General features: G+C 36.9%; 1 protein-coding gene across 6 annotated transcripts in view; it reads right to left on the bottom strand.

The window, feature by feature from the left end:
* IL16 (interleukin 16) overlaps positions 1–27,116 on the bottom strand; it is a 108,356-nt gene that overhangs the window by 42,997 nt on the left and 38,243 nt on the right. For 4 of the 6 annotated variants that reach the window (XM_030814904.1, XM_030814906.1, XM_030814905.1 and 1 more), the window contains exon 3: positions 4,008–4,116. The exons of 1 other annotated variant lie outside the window; for it this stretch is intronic. In XM_030814904.1, the coding sequence (XP_030670764.1) occupies positions 4,008–4,116 (109 nt within the window). Of the gene's footprint in view, positions 1–4,007; positions 4,117–6,414; positions 6,646–27,116 lie in introns of all 6 variants that reach the window. One more of the 6 variants, XM_030814907.1, reaches the window with a different exon arrangement.

Below are 27,116 nucleotides of genomic sequence, written 5' to 3'. Positions count from 1 at the left end.
CGGATCAGTGAAGAAACAGTCTGAGGCATGACTTCGGCCTCCAGAATCCCAGTCTCCCTGCATTCTCTCCATCCACAGCAGTGCAGAGGTGACCTGTGACTTGAAGGTGGCCAGTGGTGCATGGTTTGGGTTCAGAGGGAATGAGGATGAACAAACAGGCTGCCAACTTGGAATCGTTCACAGAGCAGATCAACCTGACCTCAGAGCCACAGGAAAGCCCAGTGCAACTGCTCAGGCCACACCCAGCTCCACTTGTGTGGGGCTCCAGGTCCCACTAGGCATTCAGATCTGCGGGGACACAGGCCAGAGTCTGGACAGAGTGGGTTCTCCAAAACTCTCCCTGGTCTGGGGTCGATTTCCGTGCCCACTTCAGCCCACTGTTTCTGAACATTGCTTGTTGATGCTCTCCAGCCAACTAGGAAACGTACCAAAATTATCATCTCCATTGGGGGAAGTTTAAACCAGTTAAGTGCAGAGTATTAAGTGAGTTAACTGAAAACTGGTTATTACAACCCGATGCAAAAAAACAAAACAAAATAGTTTTTGAAAGGGGAGCTATATATTGTCATGATTATATACAAAAAAAGCTATATTAGAGCTATATATTGTCATGAGTTTATAATTTAAAGTTATGTTGAATTACAAAATGGAAAAGTCCATGGAAAAGGGATGAATAACACCAAGCTAACTTCCTCATCTTTCATGAGGGGGACAATTTGGAAAATGTTATGTCAGGTATTAATTGATTAAACTTAATTGGGTAATTAATTAAAACAAAGGAAATCAGAAGTAGAGACAACAATTAAATAAACCTTTCACAATCATTATAGCAAGAGGCCAAGAACAAACAAATGGCAAGGAACCATCAAAATAAAAAGGATAAAAAGAGCTAAGTAAAAACAAATATGATCTATAACACTGATTTCAACTATTTGAGCTTCTTTTCTTTTTTTTAAAACGGAGTTTCACTCTTGTTGCCCAGGCTGGAGTGTAATGGCACAATCTCAGCTCACCACAACCTCTACCTCCCAGGTTTAAAGCGATTCTCCTGCCTCAGCCTCCTGAGTAGCTGAGATTACAGGCGTGCGCCACCACACTGAGCTAATTTTGTATTTTTAGTAGAGACAGGGTTTCTCCATGTTGGTCAGGCTGGTCTCGAACTCTTAACCTCAGGTGATCCGCCCACCTCGGCCTCCCAAAGTGCTGGGATTACAGGCGTGAACCATCGCGCCCAGCCTTGAGCTTCTCTTCTTAAAAAAATTGCCAAATTTGCTTTCAGGGACCAAACTGCATATCATTTGCATGAGATTAACAAAACAAACAAAAAAGGCAAAATAAAAGGAACTGATTGTAAATAAGTGAGGCCAGAATCATTCTCTATTCATTTAGAAAAAAAAAATCTACCTAGATTCTTACATCATATCAAACACCAAAAATAAACTACAGATAATACAGTAAATTTGAGGGAACAAAGATAAATCACTTACAAATTAGAAGAATATATAGTCACAGACTTAATAGTTATCTGAATGTGGAAGTAATTTTCACATTAAAAAAGAAAAGATCAGTAAACTTGATTACATAAAGATTAAAACGCCTTAATGTTAAAAAATTAAAATAAAAACAACGAACTGGAGAAAGTATTTTCAACAAGTATGATGTCAAATATCAATTTAATCGAGGCTTTTTATAAATTAATGATAAAAAGATATTCCAATAAATTATAGGCAAACTCACCAAAAACAAAATAAATAAATGAAGGAATGTTTAACTTCACCTGTATGAAGAGGTACTCTTTTCGGCGGGGGCAGGACAGGCTCTCACTCTGTTGCCCAGACCAGAGTGCAGTGGCACAAGCATGACTCACTGCAGCCTCAACCTCCCGGGCTCAAGAGATCCTCCTACCTCAGCCTCCCCAGTAGCTGGGACCTCAGGTACGAGCCATCATGCCTGGTGGGTTTTTTTAAAAAAATTTTTTGTAGAGACGTGGTCTCACTATATTGTCCAGGCTGATCTCAAACTCCTGGGTTCAAGCGATCCTCCCACCTCGGCCTCCCGAAGGGCTAGAATTACAGTCATAAGCTGTGGCAGCCAGCCTAGGTACTTTTCTTTCATCTGTTTTTATCAGTGTGTCCATCAGGGTTTGGGAAGAAACAAAAGGCATACTCAGTTGGGATTCTGAGAATTGGGTAAAGGAGCCATGCACAGAGGGGTGGGCAGGGTTAGAAAAATAATGAGGCCTACTGAGGTATCAGATGCTGTTACCACCCCAGGCTTGAAGAAGTAAGGTGGGGAAATGGTGTTACCAGAGCCCAGTGGGCACTGGAACCGACAGGCCACCCTGACATGATTTATTGTCACAGAGGGGCACAGCCACCGCCAGCACTGCAGCACCAAGGTAGGGGGAGCAGGGGAAGAAACACCCTGGTGGCTCTCTTCCCCCTGCCAGTCCTCCATTGATGCCTGTCATTGACTGAAGTCAATCAGAAGCCAGAGAGCCAAGGAGCCCTGGGGATGCCAGGGAGCCAGGGAGCTCTGAGGGTGTCAGCTCCCAGGGGGGCAAGTAGGCCTGGCTTCAGGGACACGTGGCCTGCACAGTCACCTGGGGCCCTGTGATTGAAGAATCCCAACTTGGTTCAAAGATTTTCTTCTACCTTTTTGAAATTATTAATATATTTTTTGAACAGCAATCCTGCATTTTCATTTTACAGTGAGTCCTACCAATTGTATAGCTGGTCTTGTGTGCCAAACAAAACAGTAAAAAAGCAAAGAATGGGTGAGGGAGAAAGGGAAAGGAGAAAAACCTGTAAATCTGTAAATTGCTGTAAAGCAAATATTTATCAAAAACCATAATCCCGTGTGAGCTATGATTGAAGAAACAGGTATTCATATATATTATTGAAAGAATATTAGCTACTGAAATTTGGCAACACAGATAAAAAGCCTTAAACTATATCTACCATTTGACCCCAAATTCTATTTCTAGAAAATTATGCTAGAATAAGTAAAAATTTATGATAAAAAAGCAAGTAACTTTTTAAAAATATTTTTATTTCCAGTAATAGGAAATCACTAAGGATGGTGCATCATACAGCAGAATCATATGAGACTTAGAGGGGACTTGCCCAAGATCGTATAGGTCACTCGTTCTGGAAGCAGGACCCAGATCCAAATGCCTTAGCTCCCAAATGTGAGCTCTTAACCAGGCCACTGCCTTCTGTATTTTCTTTGAAAGATCATCACGAACTCGGACAAAATCTCATGTACATATTCAGCAACTTGATTAGGCTGGTGAAAACCTGAGAATGACTTAAATACCTAACAACAGGGATTTGGTTAAGTAGATTTTATAAATATCTAATAATAGGGAGTTGGTTAACTAGATTTCATAAATTCATATAATAAAATACCATGGATCCACTAAAAATGGTGTTTTCAAAAGAGTTTCTGATGACATGAAATAGTTATATATAAATAAATGCGAGCGTGAAGCTTTTTATAGTATATATAGTCATAGAAGGGAAATAACTGAATATGTTAACATAGATGATCTCTAATATTATGATTTGGTGTGATTTTAATTTCTTCAGGTTTTTCTGTATTCTTGCGTTCTTCACATTCTCTTGACTTTGTATTAGCCATCCTCTATTTTCAGCAAATAAGAATTATGAGATCTTCCAACCTCAACCTCCATCGTGTTGCAGCTGAGAGACAGAAGCCTTCCCAAGACCAAGGAGCATGTCAGGAGACAGAGCAGGAGTAAAGCCCGGTCTCTTCTTCCCCACACCCAGGTCTTTCCAGCATGGCACTTGGAGCCATGAGGAGAGCTGGCTAGAGCACACAGAGCTCTGGCTAGCCAGAACATGCACACACTATGAAGAAGCTGAGCAGACTCCAATGCTAGTTTACTCCAACTGGACCAGAAGAGATCCACCCTCCTCCCAATATTCCTGCTCTCCAGGAACAGCTGAGCCCTGTTCCTGAAGACGTGTTGGGGAAACACTTACTGGTTGAGTTGCTGCGTGCCCTTTGGTGGCAGGCTTTAGGAAACAGGAAGTTACTACTTTGTGCTTCTAGTTTTCTGGGCTTTTCTCGAGAGGAAGCTGTGGAAGATTCCTGCAAAACAATTGCCGTCTTTTTATTCAGCAAGTTAGAATAGAAAACCGTGCTTAGCAAAATTGGATTTTGACACTGACCATAGAAGTACTCAGATTATGTCTCCCCTACTAAATGATAAGTACTATAAGAGCAGGGATTTAGAATCACCATCATCCTTTCACTCATAGACATACATTCGTTTAATTACAAATATTGAATGAATAAATTACATTAATAGTAAACTAATGTGACACAGATTGAATGAATCCGTCAGCTATTACATGTCAAGTTCTTTGTTAGACATTGTGCATATAGCTGTGACCAAGAGAGACAAGGATGTTGATCTTGGAGAAAATGCATTTTAGTGAAAGATGACTGACAATAAACAAGCAAAATAAAGGTGAAAGATAATTACAGAGAATGATAAGTGCTCTGAAGAAAAGAACTAAAGAGTGATGTGGATAGGGAGCCTGGCAGGTATGTTTTAGAGAAAAGGATTGAGCAAGTTACATTGTTCTGGCATACCTGGCACATAACAGGCACTTGCAAATATTTGTTGAATGAATGTTATATAAATGGATTTCTTAATATTGAACTATCCATGCATTATTAAGGGTATTATGATTTTACTATATTGCTGATTACTATATGAAAATATTTAATTTAGGGCTTTAAAAAATCAATAGTTAAACTTGTTTATGGTTCTCTTATCCTTTTTCTACCTTGCTATATTAATCAAATATATATATTAATTTATTATACATCTCTCCTCATCCTGGAATTTTAGGGATGGGTGTAGGGATGAGGGCTGACAATGAGGATGATGGTATTAATTATTTTATCTTTCTGAAACAGTTTTCTGATTGATTGTTATTCTATTTTATAACTTTGTTATCCACAATGATCTTGACTTAATTCTTGAGTTATATTGGTTTTATTACTCACTACCATAATCCTTGTGTGTGCGTGCACATGTTGTGTGTGCGTATATGCACAAATATATATATATATATATATATATATATAGAGAGAGAGAGAGAGAGAGAGAGAGAGAGCGTGACACAGAGAGAGAGAGAGGGAGCACGAGTGACAGAGGGAGAGCAGGACAGGACAGGGTGGTGCTCTGCTGCCCGGCTGGAGCGCAGTGGTGTGATCTCGGCTCACTGCAGCCTCGACCTCCTGGGCTCCAGAGACCCTCCCACTCAGCCTCCTGAGTAGCTGGTACTACAGATCCATGCCAGCATGCCCAGCTAGTTTATGTATTTTTTGTAGAGACGGAGTTTCATCATGTTGCCCAGGCTGATCTCAAACTCCTGGGTTCAAGTGATCCTCCCACCTCAGTCTCCCAAAGTGTAAGGACTACAGGTGTGAGTCATCGTGCCTAGCCAGTCAAATTTTCTTTGCTCTCTTTTTATACTAATAATTTAGAAAATATTTTATAGTATTGAGTATGTAAGCAGTATATTAAACAACATACTTGGACTCATTTCCATACCAGGGTCAGTAATGAAACAGAAAACACGACTCTCCCTCATCTAAGATGAGATTTGGAGACAACTTTTACTTTCTTCCCTTTCCTCATCCTGAGATTTTAGGGATGGGTATAGGGATAGAGACTGATAATGAGGATGATGGTATTAATTACTTTATTTCTCTTTCTGAAGTTGTTTTCTGATTATTCTATTTTGTAACTTTGGTAGCCACAATGATCTTCACTTAACTCTTGAGTTATATTGGTTTTATTACTCTACCATAATTCTTGTGTGTGTGTGCACATGCTGTGTGTATCTGTGTACGTCTGTGTGTGTGTCTGTGTGTGTGTGTGTTTTCTTTCAGGAAAGCTCTCTGAATATCTGCATGTCTAGGAATGTCTTTCTGTGTTTGGCACATGTGAATGATTGGCTGAGTATAGAATCTTTGGATATTGGTTACTCGACCTGGAAACTAGATGGTTTAAATGCTTTCTGGGACTTAGTGTTTCAGGGTAGTTTGTTGGAGACACTGACACTGTATTATAACTCTATCCTAACTGACTTAACTGCGTTTCTTAGAAGCCAGGCTTAGTAATGCCTGGTTAATTTCATGTGCCAAGGGTTTGCAGAACCCAGCACCTGGTGCATTTTCCAGAACAGAGGGAGGATCTATGCTTGCCTCGCACTATGTGCCAAATAACCCACCCTCAGCTGCAGCCCCAGCCACTGTGAGCTAGTAGGTATTGAGGGGCTCTGCTGGAATCTGTCTCCCTCATTCCCTTGGCTTTTCCCTCTTATGTGGTCAATGGCAGGCTAATGAGCCCTTCCCTCAATCCAATCTCACCTGCACTTTGTTGTGCAGAAAGTTCTCATGAGTTCCAGAATGTGTTGGCCCCTTTCCATGGTTTCCTGTTTCTGACATGCATTTCTCCCTATTTGTATATTCCTTTTAAATTTTGATAGAAATTTCTAACAGGTGGAGGAGTTAATCAAGTGTACTCTGTCGCCATCTGGAGCCAGAAGTCCACTCAGTCTTTTTGAAAAAGATTGTTTCCAGTTCTGACACAAGGGGATCCTGCAAGAAACCACATGTCAATTCCCTTTTATTTCTTATACAAGTCAATGTTTAAAACTAGAGAACTCATCCTGAAGGACTCCTTTTCAGCAGCAGATGGTGCTACATTAACTTGGACAAAATTACCTTCTCTAACCAGGCTAACCAGGGAATTCTTTTAAAGGGGAGAAAGCAGTGACTCTATAGAGAAGGTAGTTGAGTTCAGTTGAATTCTTGAGACTCTGTATTGCCAGAACTTAGCATAATGAGTAGTTCTCTGAATTCAATGCTTCATAAAACACAATATTCAAAATATATTTCTTAGTTACAGTAGATTGACAGGGTAATGTCCTGATTCTAATTTCAAGACCTCCCTCTGGCACGGAGAAGTGAAAGCTTCTTTATGTAAATCCAGTGAGACTATGAAAGTAAAAAATAGAATGTGATTTTATGAACTTTTTAGGGTCCATTGAGCATAAGGAAGCCTAGTAAAACAGCCAGTTGGTCTACTTATCCATGAGGAGCAAGCCCTATGTGCAAAGGATCTTTGAAATTGATATTTTATCTCAAATATCTAGCTGCATGAACGTAAATAAGTAAATGATGTGTACACAATACATCGAATACTAAGCACCTTTAAAAATGTTTGTAGAGTCCGGGCGCGGTGGCTCACACCTGTAATCCCTGCACTTTGGGAGGCCAAAGTGGGGGGATCACTGGAGCTCAGGGGTTCAAGGAGTTCAAGACCACCCTGGCCAACATGGCAAAACCCATCTCTACTAAAAATACAAAAAAACTAGCCGGCATGTTGGCATTCACCTGCAGTCCCAGCTACTTGGGAGGCTGAGGCAGGAGAATCACACAAACCTGGGAGGCAGAGGTTGCAGAGAACCAAGATCCTGCCACTGTACTTCAGCCTGGGTGACAGAGCAAGACTCCATCTCAAAAAAAAAAAAAAAAGTTTGTAAAGAGTTGTGACATAGATATACCTGTGTTATCATAGTAAGTTAAAAAAAAAGATATTATCTAATGATGATGACTGACTACAATCACGTAAAATATACACAGAAAAAGGGCAAAAGGGCTGGAAATAAGTATACCAAAACAGTAACACTCATTCATTCAACAAATGTTTATTAAGCACTTACTCTGTACCAGGCACTGTTCCAAGTACTGAGGATGTGACAGCAGACATGAAACACAAGGTCCTGCTCTCATGAATTAGCAAGAGTCGGTTTGGGTGATGGAATTATGGATACTATTTTTTCACACCTTTCTGGATTTTCTATATTTTCCATAGAGAGTATATGCTACTTTTAGAATCAAACCAAAAATAAATGATTACTTTTACATTTATTTCAATTGTCACATTGGTAGACTTAAAGCCTGTTTATTTTTAAACGTCTTTCTTTTAATCCTCTTTGTAAGTTCTGAGTCCAAGGCACATTTGGAAATTGCCTGGCCTGTAAAGCCAGTTGATGGCAGGAGAATCATAGGAAGTGGAGCCTCTCCCTGCCCCGCCCACCCAGATTAGCTGTAAATGCTTAATGCCATGTTAGAGGGAAAGCTTTCTCTGGGGGTTTCAGTGTTGGCTGTAGAAGGCCTTATCCAAAAGACACTGAACCAACTGGGACCCCACTTGGCCCCTCAGTTCTCCACATTTCAGTGGCTCAGTCTCTTCTTTCTATGGCACCTGGGAACAGCAATCTCAGTTTCCACATGCAGGGAGGTGTAGCCTCTTGTGCATGCGCAAGGCTATGCAGATGAGTCCTTCTCCTTCCTTCACAAGTCTGTATCCTCCAACCAAAGCCATCTCAGACATAGATGACAGAAGGCTGTTCCCTTCCCACTGCCATGCAGCCAGTCTCTGAAGTAGCTGGAGGCTCCAGTAAGGTGTATCTCACTAGGCTATAATCAAGTTCTTTAAGAGTTTTGTGAAATTGATGTGCTTCACTTCAACATGGCCATGGTGTGAAGTGGCTCATGAGATGGCTACTAGGAGAGAATAGAAATGTTCTATCATGACCCAAGATGAGGTCTAAGTAGCAATTTTCTATCAAACACATAGAAAACCATATGACTCCTAAAGGTTCCTGAAACACAGGCAGTGAACACATTTTTGGACCTTCTATTTTCTCGACACCAACAAGGGTCTAGTACTCATCTATACTCTGGGACTATTTCAAGTTATTGTTCAAGCTAAACAGTTTCTTCATCAGAAATGAGCAGTAGAGAAAGGGTCATGAGACCAGCAGCACTCACTCTCTCATGACTCTGAGCTTGTCAATTATCTGGGCTCAGTTTCCTCTTTAGTAAAGCTGAGGGGTGAACTAAACAATCTCTAAAATCACTTTCAGCTCTTTACTTTTAATAGTAACTGATGGTTATGTTTAAAGGGCACCTCTCTCAAATGATCACATGTCAGAACATCTTACATAAGAACAAAGCATCTGGTCTCTCTCTGGCAAGTATGTCCTGGGTGGAGAGGTTTCTCATCAAAGGATTCTCTGTAGGAGCCCCACGGACGTCTGCACAGTGTGACTCCCTCCCAGCACACAGAACAGAACTCTTCTGTTTCTGCTCTCAAGGTGGGGCTGCTCTCAGAGCTGAGGATTTGTCATCGAGGTCAGGGGCTGTCAAAATCATTTCTAAACACATTTTCCCTATTCTCATCAGAGACTGTGGCCCTGGGCAGAGGTTCTATGGGTGATACACCCTGTAATTACCTGGGTACCAGTCTCTCCATCTGCCAGTCCCCATGGCGACTGAGCGAGAAATGGGGTCAACTGTCCAGAGAACTCTTTAAATATTTTTTCCAAAGTTAGGATTGGTCATGTAACTGCTAGGGCTGAACAGTCAACTCCAAGAAATGGGGGAAAAAACAAAAACAAACAAGATTCTCATGCAACCAGGGAATGGATCCAGAATGAAGATGGAGAATTCTGGGGCATTGTGTCCTACAAACAAGGTGATTCCAAAGCCTAAACTTCTCCCCAAAGATCATGACAATTCCATTGCTCTGTTTGGAGTGTTTATTTTTTATGTAGCCAGCCCTGGCTGACATCACTGGCATTACTGACAGAAGCCTGATGCTTCTGGAGTTGGCTACTGCATTCCCCTTCCATCCAAACCTTACCATTTTCTCTTTGAACTGAGATGCCATAGCTGCTCCAGTCTAAGGGAACCACAAAATAGAATTCAACTGTCCTCCTGATTGAGGCTTATTTCCTGTGGTTGAATTGATCATACAGCTACAGGCTTTGATCCTCCAGTCATGAGGATAAACAAGTAGGCCCCAGCAGATTGGTTCTGGGATGGCCACATGTCATGTGGGATGATGAGGCCACAGATCTCCTGATATGGAGGGGAAGGTTGGGAACCAGAAATCTAAAGCTTCTCAAGTTCTTACTCTCCGACCCCTGCATGACTGCAGTTCCCAAGTCCTTATAATCTTACCTTCTCAACCTTCCCCAGCACACCCATTCCCACTGCCAATGGCATAGCTCAGGATATTTGTTTTAGATTGGACTATTATTAATACAATGCCCTAGGGGGTATAGAAAAACTATTTTAAAAATATATTTTACAAATAATGCTGGGACAACCAGATATTCACATGCAAAAGAGTGAAGCTGGACTCCTTTCTCACACCATACACAAAAAGGACCTCAAAATAGATCATAGATCTATATGTGAGAGCTAATACTATAAAAGTCTTAAAGAAAATATAGGAGTAAATCTTGGGTTGGGTTAGGAAGAGGCTTCTTCAGTATGATACAAAAAGCACAAATGACAAAAGACAGATAAATGAGCTTCATCAAAATTTAAAACTTTTGTGCCTCAAAGGACACCATCAAGGAAGTGAAAAAACAACCTATAGAAATGGAGAAAATATTTGCAAATCATATATCTGATAAGGGACTTGTGTATCTAGAATATACAAAGGATGCTTACCACTCAAAAATAAAAAGACAAATAATCTAATTTTTATAAATAGGCAAAAAATATGAATAGACATTTTTTCAAATGATATACAAGAAGACTAGAAGCACATAAAAAGATATTCAACACCATTAGCCATCAAGGAGATGCAAATCAAAACCACAGTGAGATGCCACTCGCACGCACTAGGATGGCTATAATCACACCCACTTCATACCTGCTAGTATAAGGAGGAGATGAGAAATTGGAATGCTCTTACATTGATGGTGGAAATGTAAAATGGAGCAGGGGGTTTGGAAAACAGTGTCAGTTTTTCAAAAAGTTAAATATAGAGTTACCATATGATCCAGCAGTTCCATTCCTAGGTATATACCCAAGGGACATGAAAACATACAACCACACAAAAGCTTGTACAAAAAAGTTCAAAGCAGCATTATTCATGATATCCAAAACATAGAAACAACCTGTGTCCATTAGCTGATAAATGGATGAATAAAATGGGGTATATCCATATAATGGAAGATTGCCAATTAAAATGAATGAATTAATACATTAAGACATTACAATGAATGAACTGATACATGCTACAACATGGATGAGTCTTGAAAACATTAAATGAAATGAAAGAAGCCAGTCATGAGAGACCACATATTGTATAATTCTATTTATATTATGTCCAGAATAAGCAAATCTATAGACAGAAAGTGGATTAGTGGGTAATTAGGGATCGGGCAGGAATGAGGGGCATAAGGAGTAACAGCTAATGGGTGGGAGGTTTCTTTTTTGGGGGACAAAAATGTTCTAAAATTAGACAGTGGTGTGGTTGTACAACTCTGTAAATATACTAAAAACCATTTAACATTACACTTTAAATTGTTTGTGTGGTATGTGAGTTAATATCTTCATAAAACCATTAAAAATATTCACTCATCTATTCCTAATTTCCCTGCCTTTAATCTTTTCTCCCTTAAATTCCTCTGTACCTTGTTGCCAGCATAATTTTATAAAAATGCAAATGCTACCCGTGAAACTTTCTATTAAAACTAATGGCTCTGTCTTTCATGAATTCAAGACCAAATCCAAACCCCTTGGTATGTCATTCAACATCCCTCCTCCTCTGACACTACCCAGATAGCCCCAAATCTCCATTGCACTTTGTTAGTCCACTTCCTACCAGTGGATCCTGGTATTTCCTGCTGTTTATGTAGTTACCCATCCATTCTCTCCTTCATCCTTCTGGAATCAATTTAGAATTGATTTACAGAACCTTTGTAGTGATGTCCCCAGACAAATAGCTGTCTCCTGAGAAAACCATGGACTTCTCCACCAATCAGACCCTAGGAAGGATTAAAATATCCACGGTTGTTTACAGTTGTTTTCAAACCTGATAGGACCAGTTTTTCATTGGTCTTCATCTTGACTCATCTTACATGTTTCCAAACACATTACAGAATTATGTTACTTAGTTAAGAAATTATTTCTGTTAATAATTTGGGAGAAGGTCCTCTTAAAAAAAACTCTAGGTAATATTAAAATAATTGGCTATTTTTGTTTCCAGAAACAGTGTCTATATTTTTATTTACTTAATAGAAATGACCCTCAGTAGAGTTTTCATTATGCTAGTTCCAGTGGGATTTTTGAAAGGAGTAAGCAAAGTAATGTGTGCAATGACTATCAAGAGCCCTAAGAATCTAGTTAGTCTATAAGTAGTGCCAAGCTATTTTCCAAATATTCCTCAGTTCTGTCACTTTCTTTTTATATTCTAGAAATTTATTATAGAAACTAACTGGACAAGGTACACAAAGATGTCTATACAAATATGTTCATCATCACATTGTTTGTAATAGAAAACATGGAGGGGGACATTCAATGATAGGAGAATGACTAAAGGTGTCATGACAGGAGACTTCCATGTCTGGTAGTATAGTGGATCCTTCTACTAAATAAAAGTAAAAGAGCCAAAGTGGGAGGATTGCTTGAGGCCAGGAGTTCAAGACCAGTCTGGGCAACAAAGTGAGATCCATCTCTACAAAGATTTTTAAAATTTTGCCAGTGTGGTGGTACGAACCTGTAGTACCAGCTACTTGGGAGGCTGAGGTAGGAGGATCACTTGAGCCCAAGAGGTTGAGATTGCAGTAAGGTAAGATCACACCACTGTATCCCAGCCCGGTCAACAGTGAGAGACCCTGTCTCTAGAAACACAAAAACGAAAACAAGTGGAAGTGTTGCATGGGATGTAAATGTATCAATAAAATAGCAAATGGGTAAGGAATACCTGGAGGCCAAAAAGTAAATAAAAGCTGTACCATAGCTTTTCTGAGAAACAAGCAGAGCCCAGAAGCTGGAGATTGCTCTGAGATAATTTGATGAACTGGTTAAACTTGAACTCTGTCTTTCTTAGCTTTATGGGATATTGGGAACAGAAGAGAAATACCAGTTCCTTCCTAAGAAAGAGAGTTTAACAGGATACTTCTCTCGGATAAAAAGGGAGCCCCAAAGGATATATCTTCATTTTAAGTTTGAACTGGAAATAAATCAATCCCCTCCCTCAGGAAATGCATGAAAACAATTAATCTGGAAATGACCCTGAATGGAAGGAGGAAAATCTTCCCCCCAGAGGAATAATCATTACCAGATGGCTTTTGCAAGAGTTGGCAACCCTAATTAATACATATGGACATCTTTTTAAAGCCTCTAGATAAGAATTTAGTTTAAAATGATTCCAGGCTGGTGGTGCCCCACTACCTGGCAGAAACAAATTTGAATCTTCTCTGCAGGAACCAGCTTTGACTTCGGTCACAAAACTTCCCACAAAATGACAAAACATATGAGCTGTCACAGAAAAAAAAAATCAAAACAAAACAAAACAAAAGATAAAACACACATTGAAACAAGGTCCTAGGTCAAGTGTGGTGGCTCCCACCTGTAATTGCAGCACTTTGAGAGGCTGAGGTGGGCAGATCACTTGAGGCCAAGAGCTTGAGACAACCTGACCAACATGGTGATGCCCCATCTCTACTTACAACAAAAAAGAAATAAAAGTAGCCGGGAGTGGTGGCTCATGCCTATAATCCCAGCTACTCATGAGGCTGAGGCATGAGAATCACTTGAACTCAGGAGGCAGAGGTTGCAGTGAGCCGAGGTCATGTCACTGCACTCCAACCTGGGCGACAGAGCAAGACTGTCTCAAAACAAAAAACAAGGTTCTAAGAGAGAGAACTACAAGGAGCAACACACCATAATCAGACCTGTGAAGACTTCTAATTATGGAGTGAGCAGACACAGAATACAAAATAAACATATTTAATATTTTTAAAACAAAAAAGAAGTGACTGAGAAATTTGAGAAGGGAGAAAATAAGGTTTCCCAGCCAACTTGAAAAAGCAGCACAAAATTTAAAAAATTATTCTTATTAAAAATTAAATAGATGGATGAAAAGTATATTAGACAGTGTTAAAGAGAGGATGAAAGAATTAGAATATATATATGACAAAATACTCAGATGGTAACATAAAGAAAACATAAAAGAGAGGTAAAGAAACATGTAAGATAGAGTGACAAAGCCTAACATCTAATCAGAGTTCCACAAGAAGGGAATAGGAATAATGAGGTAGAAGTATACTTCACGTAATTATTGAAAATCTTTCAGTCCTGAAGAAATGCATCAATTCATGAAACCCAACAAATCCCAAATAAGATAAATAAAAAAAGCATATCTAGATTGTTCTTAGCAAAACTGCAAAACACCAAAACATATAGAAGACTTTAAAACAGCAGCCAGAGAGAAAAGACAGATTAACTTCAAAAGGGCAAAAATCAAACTTAAAGCTCACTTCTCAACAGCAATTGTATAAGTCAAATAGCAGTGTAATGATTAGTTCAGTGTAATCACCAACATAGAATTGCATACCAGCTAAAATATCTTCAAAAATGAGTAAAATAAAGGTCTTTACAGACAGAAAAAAAAAATCCCAAGGGAGTTTGCCACCAATATACTCTTACTAAAAGAAATTCCAAAAATATGTTTTTCTTTAGAAAGAAGAGAAGTGACCCAAGATGAAGGCCTGTGAGGCAAAGAATGATGATTAAAAGAAAGAGTTGATATTCAGGTAAATCTAAACAAAAAGTGACTGTCTGAAGTAATAATAATATGTTATGGTTTTACAAATAAAAATGGAGCAATTTACCTGTTAACAAAAGGATATGAGCCAGGAAAACATACTATTGGGGTGAAAATATTCAATGGTTTTTCTGTTATTCAGGAAGAGGGTAAAAGTAAAAATTCATAAATTTTACACTTTGAAAACCTTCATATACATGCCAAATTTTCTGAGTTCACCATACAATCACAGAGATAGGTCTGGGTGCGGTGGCTCATGTCTGTCTGTAATCCCAGCACTTTGGGATGCAGAAACAGGCAGATCACTTGAGCTCAGGAGTTCAAGACCAGCCTGGGCAACATGGCGAAACCCCAACTCTACTAAAAATACAAAAATTAGCCAGGTATGGTGGTGGGCGCCTGTAATCCCAGCCACTTGGGAGGCTGAGGAAGGAGAATCGCTTGAACCCAGGGGGTGGAGTTTGCCGTGAACGGAGCCTGCACCACTGCACTCCAGCCTGGGCAATACAGTGAGACTCTGTCTCAAAAAAAAAAAAGAAAAAAGAAAGAAAAACAATCACAGAAATAGAATTAGAAACAGAATCAAGAGGAGGAGAAAGGGAATGAGAAAATATAATCAATAAAAAGATAAAGCAGAGAATAAAACAGGGAAAATGGAATAAATATTAAATGTGAAATAATTTTACTTATAATTTAAGGGGTTAAATATAATTTTAAAGATAAATATAATTTTAAAGATAATTTTTAATAATTTTAAATATAATAATAAAAATAATTTTAAAGAGATTCATCTAAGAGGCAAAGATTGTCAAGATAGATTTACATTGTAAATCCAACCATAAACCATTTAAGAAATATACAGGTAAAATAAAAGAAGACAAAAAGTTCAAAAAGCAACAGTCATTCACATACACATTCACACATACATATGTAGGTGTGTGTGTAGTTGAAAACAAAAGAATAAAAACTAGATACAAGTAGATAGATATAGACATAGATATGTGGGTCGATAGATAGCTCAGACAACTGCTAATAAAAATAAAGCTAGTACCACTTTATAGACAGGGTAGACTCAAACAAAAATAATAGAGATAAACTCAGGATACAAATTATAACTGCTTTCAATCATAAAGAATATATAACAATTCTAAATGTGTTCACACCTCATAACATAGCCTCATAATGCTGAAATAACTAAAAGGAAAATCTAGCATGAGATTTTTAACTGACTCCTTAAGAAACTGATAGATCAAGCAGACAAAAAGCAGTAAGGTTAATAGCTATATATAATGTCTCTTTAAACATAAACAAAATATGAAAATAATCTTATATGGGGTCATCAAATAATTCTCAACAATTCTGAATAACTGGAATGACCCACTCCACGCTTTCTGACAACACCACAATTAATTATAAGGCACTTAAAAATGTTAACTGGGGAGAGAGAAAACAGATGAGTTGCTGCTAGAGGTTAAGGATGCTGGGAAGAGGGGTGGGGTGTGATTCTGAAGGGTGGCATTAGGGAGATCTTAGTGGCAAGGGAGCACTTTGGTGTCTTCGCTGAAGTGGAAGTTACAGGTGATAAAATAACATAGAACTACACACACACTGTAGCAATGTCAAATTTGTGGTTTTGATGTTTTACTATAGTTATGTAAGAGGGAACCAATGAGGAAAACTGGGTGAAGGGTACATTAGACTTCTCTGTACTATCTTTGCAACTTCTTGTGAATATATAGTTACTCGAAAAGAAAAAGGTTTTGATTTTTGTCTTCAAGGTAACTGGAAAATAACTATATATTTGAAAATCAAGAAACATACCTCCAAATAACTCATGGGTCAAAGAAGAAATCATACTGGAAATTTAAAACATTTAGAACTGAATGATAAAATTTTACATATTAAATATTGTGGAATGCAGCTAAAGATAAAACAGTGCTTACAGGAAAAGTTATCTCAAGTGCTTATATTAAAAAGGAAGAAAAGCTGAAAATAATGGGCTAATCATCAAAGAAAGTAGAGAAAATGATAAAGATATGGACAAAATTTATTAAATAAAAATACACATATAATAGGGGAGTTGACAAAATTATAAGCTGGTTCTGTGAAAAGATTTTAAAATACTGATGATGCTCCAGCAAGGTCACTCAAGACCAAAAAAAAAAAAAAAAAAAAAGAAAAAGAAAAGAAAGAAAACGCAAATAAAATGATGGTTGAAAGGCAACACAATTACAGATACAGTAAAGATTAAAAGATGATAAGAAGATATTACAAATAACTGTATAGCATAAATTTGAACAACTAGATAAAATGAGAAAATTCTGAGGAAAATAAACTGTATCAAAATCAACTCAAGAAAGACAAGGAAACTTTTACGGGCCTGTAAAAATTAAAGAAACAGAGTGGTTTTAACTCTTTCCACAAAGAAAACACTGGTACCAGATGGTTTTAAACAGTAAGTTCTATAAGTCATTGAAGAAATAAATAATTCCAAACCTGGAATACAAATTCCAGGATGTAGATAATGAGAAACCACACCTCACATTTTAGAAGGGTGGCAAACTTAGTTACATGGCAAGGAAAAAGAAAACGTTGATATCAGTAAAAGAGATGAGCATGGTATCAGTGTGAGGTCAGTGTAACCTTGGAGCCAGTACAGGAGAAAAATTCCAAGGCCATCACACTCATGAACATAAAAATTACAAATAAAATCATAGTCGACTGAATCCAGGGATTCAAAGATTTGTTGAACACTGGCAAATAAATGAAATCGTTTACCACTTTAACAGATTAAGAAGAAAAATTATCTTAAAAGATCACAAAGTGTATGAATTCATTTTATACGCTATCTGGAAAAGGCAGAAAAAGAAAGAACAGAAAAATGGTTGCCAGGGGTTAGGGGTGGGGAGATGGTTGGAGGACAAAAGGGCAGCCTAAGGGAACTTTCAAAGGTGACAGAACCAACTCTTCTGTATCCTGATTGTGGTGGTGGTTCCATGACCCTGCATATGTTAAAATTCATAAAACTCTTGCATTTTAGAAGGGTGGCAAACTTCTTTGTGGAAAGAGTTAAAATCGCTCTGTTTCTTTAATTTTTACAGGCCTGTAAAAGTTTCCCTGTTTTTCTTGAGTTGATTTTGATAGTTTATTTTCCTCAGAACTTTCTCATTTTATCTAGTTGTTCAAATTTATGCTATATAGTTATTTGTAATATCTTCTTATCACTGAAAAAACATAAAAGTCATTTTTACAGTATGTTAACTTAAAAATTAAAAAAATTAAAAGGGGGTTTGAAGAAACAAAACCATTATTATTCATAGATGATATTATTATGTAGAAAATAAAATCTAAGGTAAAAGATTTGCAAAGAGCCTGAAGATGCTGAATATAACAACAATGAACAAAAATAAATTGCAGTTCCACTCTGGGAAGATGGAGTACACAGACTTTTCCCTATTTCTCCCAGTAAGGACAACTAAAAATGCTAGATATTTGATGTTAAACAAACATAAGAAGACTCTGAAAGGTAGAGAGAAGACAGATCAGATAGGAACCTTGGTACCCAAGGAATGACAAGATGACTTCTTTAGGAATTCTTTTGCCACATGTATTCCAGAATTGTAGCTGGCAATCTGAAATTGCCAGCAGGTACAGGCAAAAAAAAAAAAAAAAGCCAAAACCAAAGTCTGATCTCTCTAGCCAAATGACCATGAAGGGACTGTTCAGCAAGACAGAAAACATTAGACAATAAGTGCTCCACTCCACCAAAGAAACATGGGGCCCCGTCCCACCCATGCCAGCAGTGGCTGAATGGGAAGTGGCTGAATGGGAAACCTAGACTTCCATCTTTCCCAGGTAGTAACAACTTACTCCAACCCAGCTGTTGGGGTACTGTCAGAGAAGGCTGAGTAGAGTGATGGGACTTTCATCCCTGCCATACAGTAGAAAGCCCTTTTCACCCACAGCTTTAGTGTAAAACATGTGGAGAACTGTAAATCACCTCTCTATACAACATTAATGAGAAGCCCCTCACCTTGGGTGTCAATGAAGACCTAATGGGGAAGCTGGACTTCTACCTTTACCCGGCAGTAACAAATGGTGGCCCCTTCCCCACACTTGCAAGAATAATGTCAAAGGCAGCTAAAATGGAAGGTTTAAATAAGATCCAGGGCCTCATAACAATTTTTAAAAGTCCAGGATTCAATTGAAAATTACTAATCATAGCAAACCCCAGAAATATTTTGAACAGGATAGAAGAAAAACCATCAATAGATGCCAACACTGAGATGATAGAAAATATAGAAATATCTGACAAAGATTTTAAGGCAGCTATCATAAAATGTTTTAAATAAGCAATTGCAAATATGGTCAAAACAATGAAAAAGACAGAAAGTTTCAACAAATAAATAGAAGATATGGAGAATCAAGTGGAAACCTTAGCACTAAAACATATAATTACCAAAATAAACAAACTAAAGGAATGAACTCGGGGGACAGAGGAAAGAATCAATAAATTAGAATATGGAATAACAGAAATTACTCACTCTGAACAAGACAGAGAAAAACAGACTGGGAAAAAAATGAACCAAGCCTCAGGGATCTGTGATACTATAACAAAAGAGCTAACATTTGTGTCATAGGGTTGCGGAAGGAGAGAGAAAGAGAATGGGATTCAGAAATAATGGCTGAGCACTTCACAAATTTAGGAAAAGATATGAAATTACAGATCCAAGAAGCTTAGAGAATTCCAAACAATCAATCCAAAGAAACATACATAAAAGCCCATTATAATTTAACTTTAAAAACTAGACACATAAAATTATCTTAAAAAAAAGCAGAAAGAAATAACACATTAATTATAAAGGAAACTCAATTCAGATGACAGTAGATTTCTTATCTGAAAGAGGACAGAAGGATGTGCTATATTTTTAAGTAATGGAAGAAAAAAATTGTCAGCCCAAGGTCCTTTATCTAGCAAAAAATATTTTTTTCTGAAATGAAAGGGAAATCAAGAGATTCTGAGATGAAGGAAAATGAATAGAATTTGTCACCAACAGAACTATCACAAAAAAAATCTAAAGGACATTCACTAAACAGAAGGAAAACAAACAAAAAGAATCTTAAAACATCAGGAAGGAAAAACACATGGCAAACAAAATGTGAGTAAATACAATAGACTTTTCTTCTCCTCTTGAGTTTTCTATTTGATGGTTGAAGCAAAAAATGTTAACACTGTGATGTAGTTTTAAGTGTATGCAAAGGAAATATTTTAAGACAATTATAGTATAAACGAGGTAGGTAAATGGAAATAAGTTTTCTACACTTCATTTGAATTGGTAAAATGATCACTAGTAGACTGTAATGAGTTATGTCTATATAATGTAAAGCCTACAACAACAACTAAAAAAGCTATACAAGATTTTTTATAGAGACAATCAATGAAACTAACCTCTAGCAAGACTGCAACATTAATACAATAAAAAATAGAAAAGACACAAATTACTAATATCAGAAATAAAAGAGAAGCTATCACTACAAACCCTGAAGACTTCTGAAGGATAATAATGAAATACTACCAACCACTCTACACACATAAATGTACTAAATGAAATGTACCAATTCCTCAAAAAGCACAAACTACCACAACTATGCAAATATGAAAAATATAATTTGAATAGTTCTGTAACTATTAAGGACATTGAATTTGTAATTTCAAAACTTCCAAATGATAAGCCTCTAGGGTCAGATGGCTTTACTGAAGAATTCTACCAAGCATTTAAAGAATTAACATAAATTGTACACAGTCTTTTCCAGAAAATGGCAGAAAATACATCCCAATTCATCTTATTAAGCTACTCTTATCCTGGTACCAAAACCACACAAAGATTTACAAAAAAAGAAAACTACCAGCCAACAGTCTTCATAAATATAGATGCATGGCCAGACATGGTGGTTCATGCCTATAACACCAGCACTTTGGGAAACCGAGGCAGGTGCATTGCTTGAGCTCAGGAGTTTGAAACCAGACTGGGCAACATGGCAAAACTCTGTCTCTACAAAAAAAAAAAATTAAGAAAATAAAAATTAGCCAGGCATGGTGGCACATGCCTATGGCCCCAGCTATTTGGGAGGCTGAGGTGGGAAGATTTCTTGAGCCTGAGAGGTGGAGATTGCAGTGAGCCATGATTGTGCCACTGCACTCCAGCCTGGGTGACAGAGCAAGACCTTGCCGCAAAAAAAAAAAAAAAAAAAAAAAAAAAAAAATATATATATATATATATATATATATATATATATATATATACTTATATAGATAATATATAAGCAAACTGTTAGCAAATTGAATTCATCAATATATGAAAAGAATTATACATGATGACCAAGTAGAATTATTCTGGGAATGCAAGGATGGCTCAATATTCAAGAATCAATTGATGTTATTCACCCTATTAATAGGCTAAACAAGAAGAATCACACGATTATATCAATGAATGCAAAAAAATTTTTTGACCAAATTAAGTACCCAGTCATGATTAAAAGCTGTCAGTACACTAGGACTAGAGGAGAATATCTTCAACCTCATAAAGAACATCTGCAAAAATCCTATGGCTAAAACCATAATTAATAATGAAAACCAAATGTTTTCACCAAGACTGGGGACAAGGAAAGAATGCCCAATCTCAACACTCTTATTCAACATACTACTGGAAGTTCTACTTACTACAATAAGGAAACAAAAGAAAATAAAAAGCATAAAGATCCAAAAGGAAGAAATAAAACTGTCCTTGTTTGTTGATGATGTTGTTGTCTACACAGAAAAACTCAATGCCTAGAACTAATGAGTTTCAGTAATTCACAGGACATAAAAGTAACTTATAAAAATCAATTGTATTTATATCTACTATCAGTGAATATATGGACACCCAAATTAAAATGCATACCATTTATAATCACTCAAAAGAAAGCAAAATACTTAGGCGTAAATCTGACAAAACATGTATAGGACTTGTATGCTACAAACTACAAAGACACTAATGAGAGAAATCAAAGATGATCTAAATAAATACAGAGACATACCATGTTCATAGATTGAAAACCTCAGCATAGTAAAGATTAATTCTTCCCAAACTGATATGCTGGTTTAATGCAATTCCTACCAAAATTTCAGTAAGACTTTTTGTAGATATGGACAAAATTATTCTAAAATTTATATATAAATGCAAAGGGATTACATTAGCTAAAACGACTGAAATAGAAGAATAAAATGGGAGGAATAAGTCTACCCAATTTTAAGACTTAATGTATAGCTACAGAATTCAGCACTGTGCGATATTTGGTAAGAGATATACATAGAATAGAGAACACAGAAATAAGCCTGAAGCATATACTGAATTGACATATGACAAAGATGTAGCAGGAATTCCATGGAAGAAAGATAGTTTTTTTCAACAAATGGTGCTATAATTGGATATCCACAGGAGATAAAAAAAAAAGCTTGGTTTAAGTTTCACATTTTACACAAAAATTAACTCAAAATGGACTTACAAGTATAATGTAAGACTATAAAACTTCTAGAAAAAATAGGAGAAAAGGTGGAGTGGGGTTGGGAGGGAAGTGACTGTGGCTATATAAAGGTAACATGAGGGAACCTTGTGATGATGGAAATATTCTATATCCTGGCTGCATCAACATCAGTAATATTCTACTATAATTTTACAAGATGTTACCATTGGGGGAAACTGGATTATACACAGATCTCTTTGTATTGTTTTCTTGTGACTTTTGGTGAATCTACCATAATTGCAAAATAAAATGTTTAATTAAAGTAACTATTTAAAAATTGCATTCCATATGCCAGGAAATAGCAGTTCATAAATAGAATTATTAAAAAGATAAGAATTACAATGCACCAGAAAATGAGGAATGCCTGAGAACTAATCTAATGAAAGATATGTAAGCCCTTGCTGAAGAAAATTATAAAAATTGCTGAAATATATTAAATAAGGCCTGAATAATGCAGCAATATATCATATCTATTAAAATGGTAGGCTTAATAGACGTCAATTCTCCCCCAAATTTATCTACAAATTTAGTATAGTATCAAACTTTCAAGTCTTTTTTTTTTAGATTTAAGCTTATCCTTAAATATTTATCAAAAGCAAAAGGCCTCAAATAAATAAGCACATCTAAATAAACACTAGGAAGGAGATACTTTCATACAAGAGAACAATACTTGTTTTAAAATATAGTGATTAAGACAATGGCTTATTGGCATAAAAATCTTAAAAACTGACCAAATGGAATAGAATAGAGAGCCTAGAAACAACCCCATGTTCATAAGAGGAAATCTGAATTGTTCCAAAACTAATAATTTTGATCTGTGGGGAAAGAGACACTTTTCAACAGAGGGCACTGCAACAATGGGCTAACTGTATGAAAAAAAATGATAATGTACCCCTATACCTCACAGACATAAATTCCAGGTAGACTAAAAACATAAACACAAAAGGCAAAACTCTAAGATGTTTAGAAGACAACAAAAAAGAATAGACATTATAAAATAATGTTTATTACTTTAGGAAATGGTAACAATTTTTAATAAGACACAAAAGCATAAAGTATAAAGGAAAGGATTGATAAATCCCACATTAAAGTTAGGAACTTCTACTCATCGATTAAAAGAGTAAAAATGACAAATTAAAAGCTGGCAGAAAATAGGGAAAAACTGGAAAAGAAGGAAGAAGACTAGCAAGCCAAAAGAAAAATAGAAAAAGGTTTGAATGAGCATATCACATAAAAGATTCTATAAAATATGAAAAAAGTTTTATATGTGTACAACGTTATTAGTAATCAGGGAAATGCAAGTTACAACTAAAATTAGAAAAATTTCATTGCCCTGAGATTGGAGAAAGTTTAAAATCTGATGTTATCAAGGATTGATGAGGATGCAAAGGAACAAAGAAACTTACACCTGCTGATGGAAGGGTAGATTGGTATAACCACTTAAGAAAATAATTTGGCTTTATCTAGTATAAATGAAAATTCCCATACCCTTTGACTCACCATTTACTAACCTAGATTTATACTCTACTGATCTTGCACAGATGCCGCTGGAGGTATGTACAAGAATGCCCATAGAAGTATAGTCTCTAATTTAAAGTAGGGGAGGGGAAAGCGGAAATATCTCAAATGTCCACCAATAGTAGAATGGATAAATTGAGTGGCTTTCACACAATGGAAAACTCTAGAGCAGAGAAAAATCAATGAACTACAAAATGAAATAATATGAATGAGTTCCTGGAACATAATATTGAATAACATAAACAAATTTACCAAAGAGGAATCACAGTGCAATTGCATTTATATCATGTTCACAAATAAGAAGAACTGAGACTTCCAATTCCAGGACAAGATGGTAGAGACTGACTTTCCTCCTCTTTGCTAAATACAACTAAATACCCTGGAAATTATTTAATAGACAACAATATAAGGATTCCGAAAGTCAGAATGAACTGGTTAGGGACCTCAGGACTTGAGAAACAACAATAGGGTGAGTTCCCTGGATTTTCTTTCTATCTACTATCTACCCCAAACTAGAGGCTGGAGAGGCCCGCAACCCAGAACTGCCAATAGGCAGAGCCAAAAACAAACAGACAAGACAAGCCTGTTCTCTGCAGCCTGGCTAAAACACCAGGAAAGGCGGAAGACCAGTAAAGACCTAGTGGGGAATCCCAGCCTTTGTTCCACAATGAGGGTGCCAAGATGTGGTCTGATATGTCTACTTTAGCAGCAGCAAAATCCTAGGTTAACTCAGCCTCACTCTATCACTGGGGCACTGGCAAGTGGTCCAGTTCACCTTCAGGTACAGCATCAGCTGAGTTCTTCATTTTTTTCTGCTCTCCCCCTAGTAGGAAAAGAGGCCCAGGCCCTGCAGGCTTTTTCTGTCCCAAAACCTAAGCAGCAGATGGTCACCCAGTGGTACCAGGCAGCCCAGGAAAGGTCTTTTCACCCCAGTAGGCAGAACTGCAGAGATTGAGCAAGAGCACTGGTAGTACCAGAAAAATGAAGCATATCAGAATAGCACTGCAAGGGCTCTGAACACTGAAATGTCATTATAACAAAAGCTCATAAGAGTAGGCTAGAACTACATGCTAATCCTAAACAGAGTGGCTGCCTACTAAAACAAAAGATCTAAGTCAGATGAAGAGTCTCCTTACATAATAATCAAAATGTCCAAGACACAATTGAAAGTCACTTATAATGTCAAGAACTGAGAATTCGCAAGTCAAATGAGAAAAGACAAACTAAAATAAACCCAAATAAATCAACTAGACACATCATAATTAAGCTTCTGAAAACTAAAGACAAAGAAGAAAATTTTTTTAAATAACAAAAAGATGACACATTACCTATAAAGAAAAAAAAAAAGAACGCCAATTCAAATGACAGCAGATTTCACATCTGAAAACATGAAGGTCAGAAGTTAGGACACATTTTTTTAAGCACAAAGAAATTCATGTCAACCATAAATCCTATATCTATTGAAACTACCCTTCAGGAATGATGGAAAATAAAGATATTCTCAGGTAAAAAACAAACAAACAAAAAAAAACAAAGAATTAATTGCTAACAGGCCTACCCTTAAAGAATGGCTAAAGGAAAATACAAAGAAAATGATAAAATGTCTGGAACTTTTGGAAAGGAAAGAAGAACAATAGAATGAGTAAAAATATAAGTAAACATAATAGATCATCTTTCCCTTTATGAGTTTTTTTACTTATATTTTATGGTTGGGGCAAAAGTTATAACAACACCTAATGAGGTATTCAATAGATACAGAGAAAGTACTTAAAACAATAATATTTAAGAAATGAGAAGAGTAAAGGGATCTAAATATAAGTAAGACTTCTACACTTTATTTGAAGTAGTAAAATGTCAGTACCAATAGGCTGTGTAACAAGTTATGTGCATATATGGTAATACATACAGCAACCACTATGAAAACTATAAAAAGTGATATACTCAAAAGCATAATAAATAAATCAAAGTGGAACTCTTTAAAATGCTCAAGGATTACACAGGATGGCAAAAGAAAATACGTGGAGGAACAAGAAATAAAGGGAACAAACAGGAAACAAATAATAAAATGACAGACTTAAGTTCTAACATACAAGTTATTACTTTAAATATAAATTGCTTAAATACACCAGTTAAAATACAGAGACTAGGCCAGGCGCAGTGGCTCACACCTGTAATCCCAGCACTTTGGGAGGCTGAGGTGGGTGGATCACGAGGTCAGGAGTTCAAGACCAGCCTGGCCAAGATGGTGAAACCCCATCTCTACTAAAAATACAAAAATTAGCCAGGCATGGTGGCAGGTGCTTGTAATTCCAGCTACTCGGAAGGCTGAGGCAGAGAATTGCTTGCACCCGGGAGGTGAAGGTTGCAGTGAGCTGAGATTGCATCACTGCACTCCAGCCTGGGTGACAGAGCAAGACTCCATCTCAAAATAAATAAATAAATAAATAATAAAATAAATAAAATTTAAAAAATAAAATACAGAGACTGGTAGAGTGAATAAAAATTTCTAAATGACCCAATTATATGCCATCCATAAGAAACTCACTTGAAACATAACAAGTAGGTTGAAAGTAAAATGATAAAATATAGACACCATGTAAATGCTAATCAAAAATAAGTGGAACTAAATAATACAACATTCAGATATACAAACAGGTAATGATAAAGTATAAAGAAAAGCAAGAGAATAATATACCCAAAATTAAGTGGTTACCTTAGAGAGGAGTGAGAATGGAAAGGCATCAGGTAGGAACATTCAAATAATCTCAAAGTTAATGGTAAGGTTTGTTTCTTAAACTTGATAATTGACACACAGGTGTATAGGGCATCTTTATTTTTTAGAGTGTGTATACATCTTATAAATTCATTTTTATATGTTCAATATTTAATAAAATACTTTGAAGATCTTAAAATAATAAACTGTGATGTATAGTATCTCATGCAGCCTTAAACCTTTTTTCAGGCATTCTTCTAAACTGGGGGTGGAAACACAAATTGATACAGTAAATTCCTCCTACCTGCAGCTAGTTGCCATTCTTCAGGGGAATATATAAGTTTCTTAATTGTTTTTTGTTTCAAGTAGGGATGGTGGAAACTAAGAGTGCAGGAGAAGAGGAGGATCAGGAAAAGGTTTACGGTGGATGTTCCACTGAAGCTGAGCCTTAGAGGATAACTAAGACTTGGGTTCGTAAAGATGAGAGTGAAGAAGATATTCCAGGCAGAGAGAGCCACAAGGGCAAAGGCTTGGAGGCAGTAACCAATGCGTTATATGTGAAGAACAGGGAGAGGCCTACATGAGTTGTAATGTACAAATAAAGGCCCATATTGAGAAATAGAGCTGGAAAGGTAG

Source organism: Nomascus leucogenys, chromosome 6 (genome assembly GCF_006542625.1).
Source record: "Nomascus leucogenys isolate Asia chromosome 6, Asia_NLE_v1, whole genome shotgun sequence".
In the NCBI taxonomy this organism is placed as follows: Eukaryota; Metazoa; Chordata; class Mammalia; order Primates; family Hylobatidae; genus Nomascus; species Nomascus leucogenys.
The sequence above is the reverse complement of the archived record's forward strand: the minus strand, read 5'-3'. Positions and strand labels throughout refer to the sequence as shown.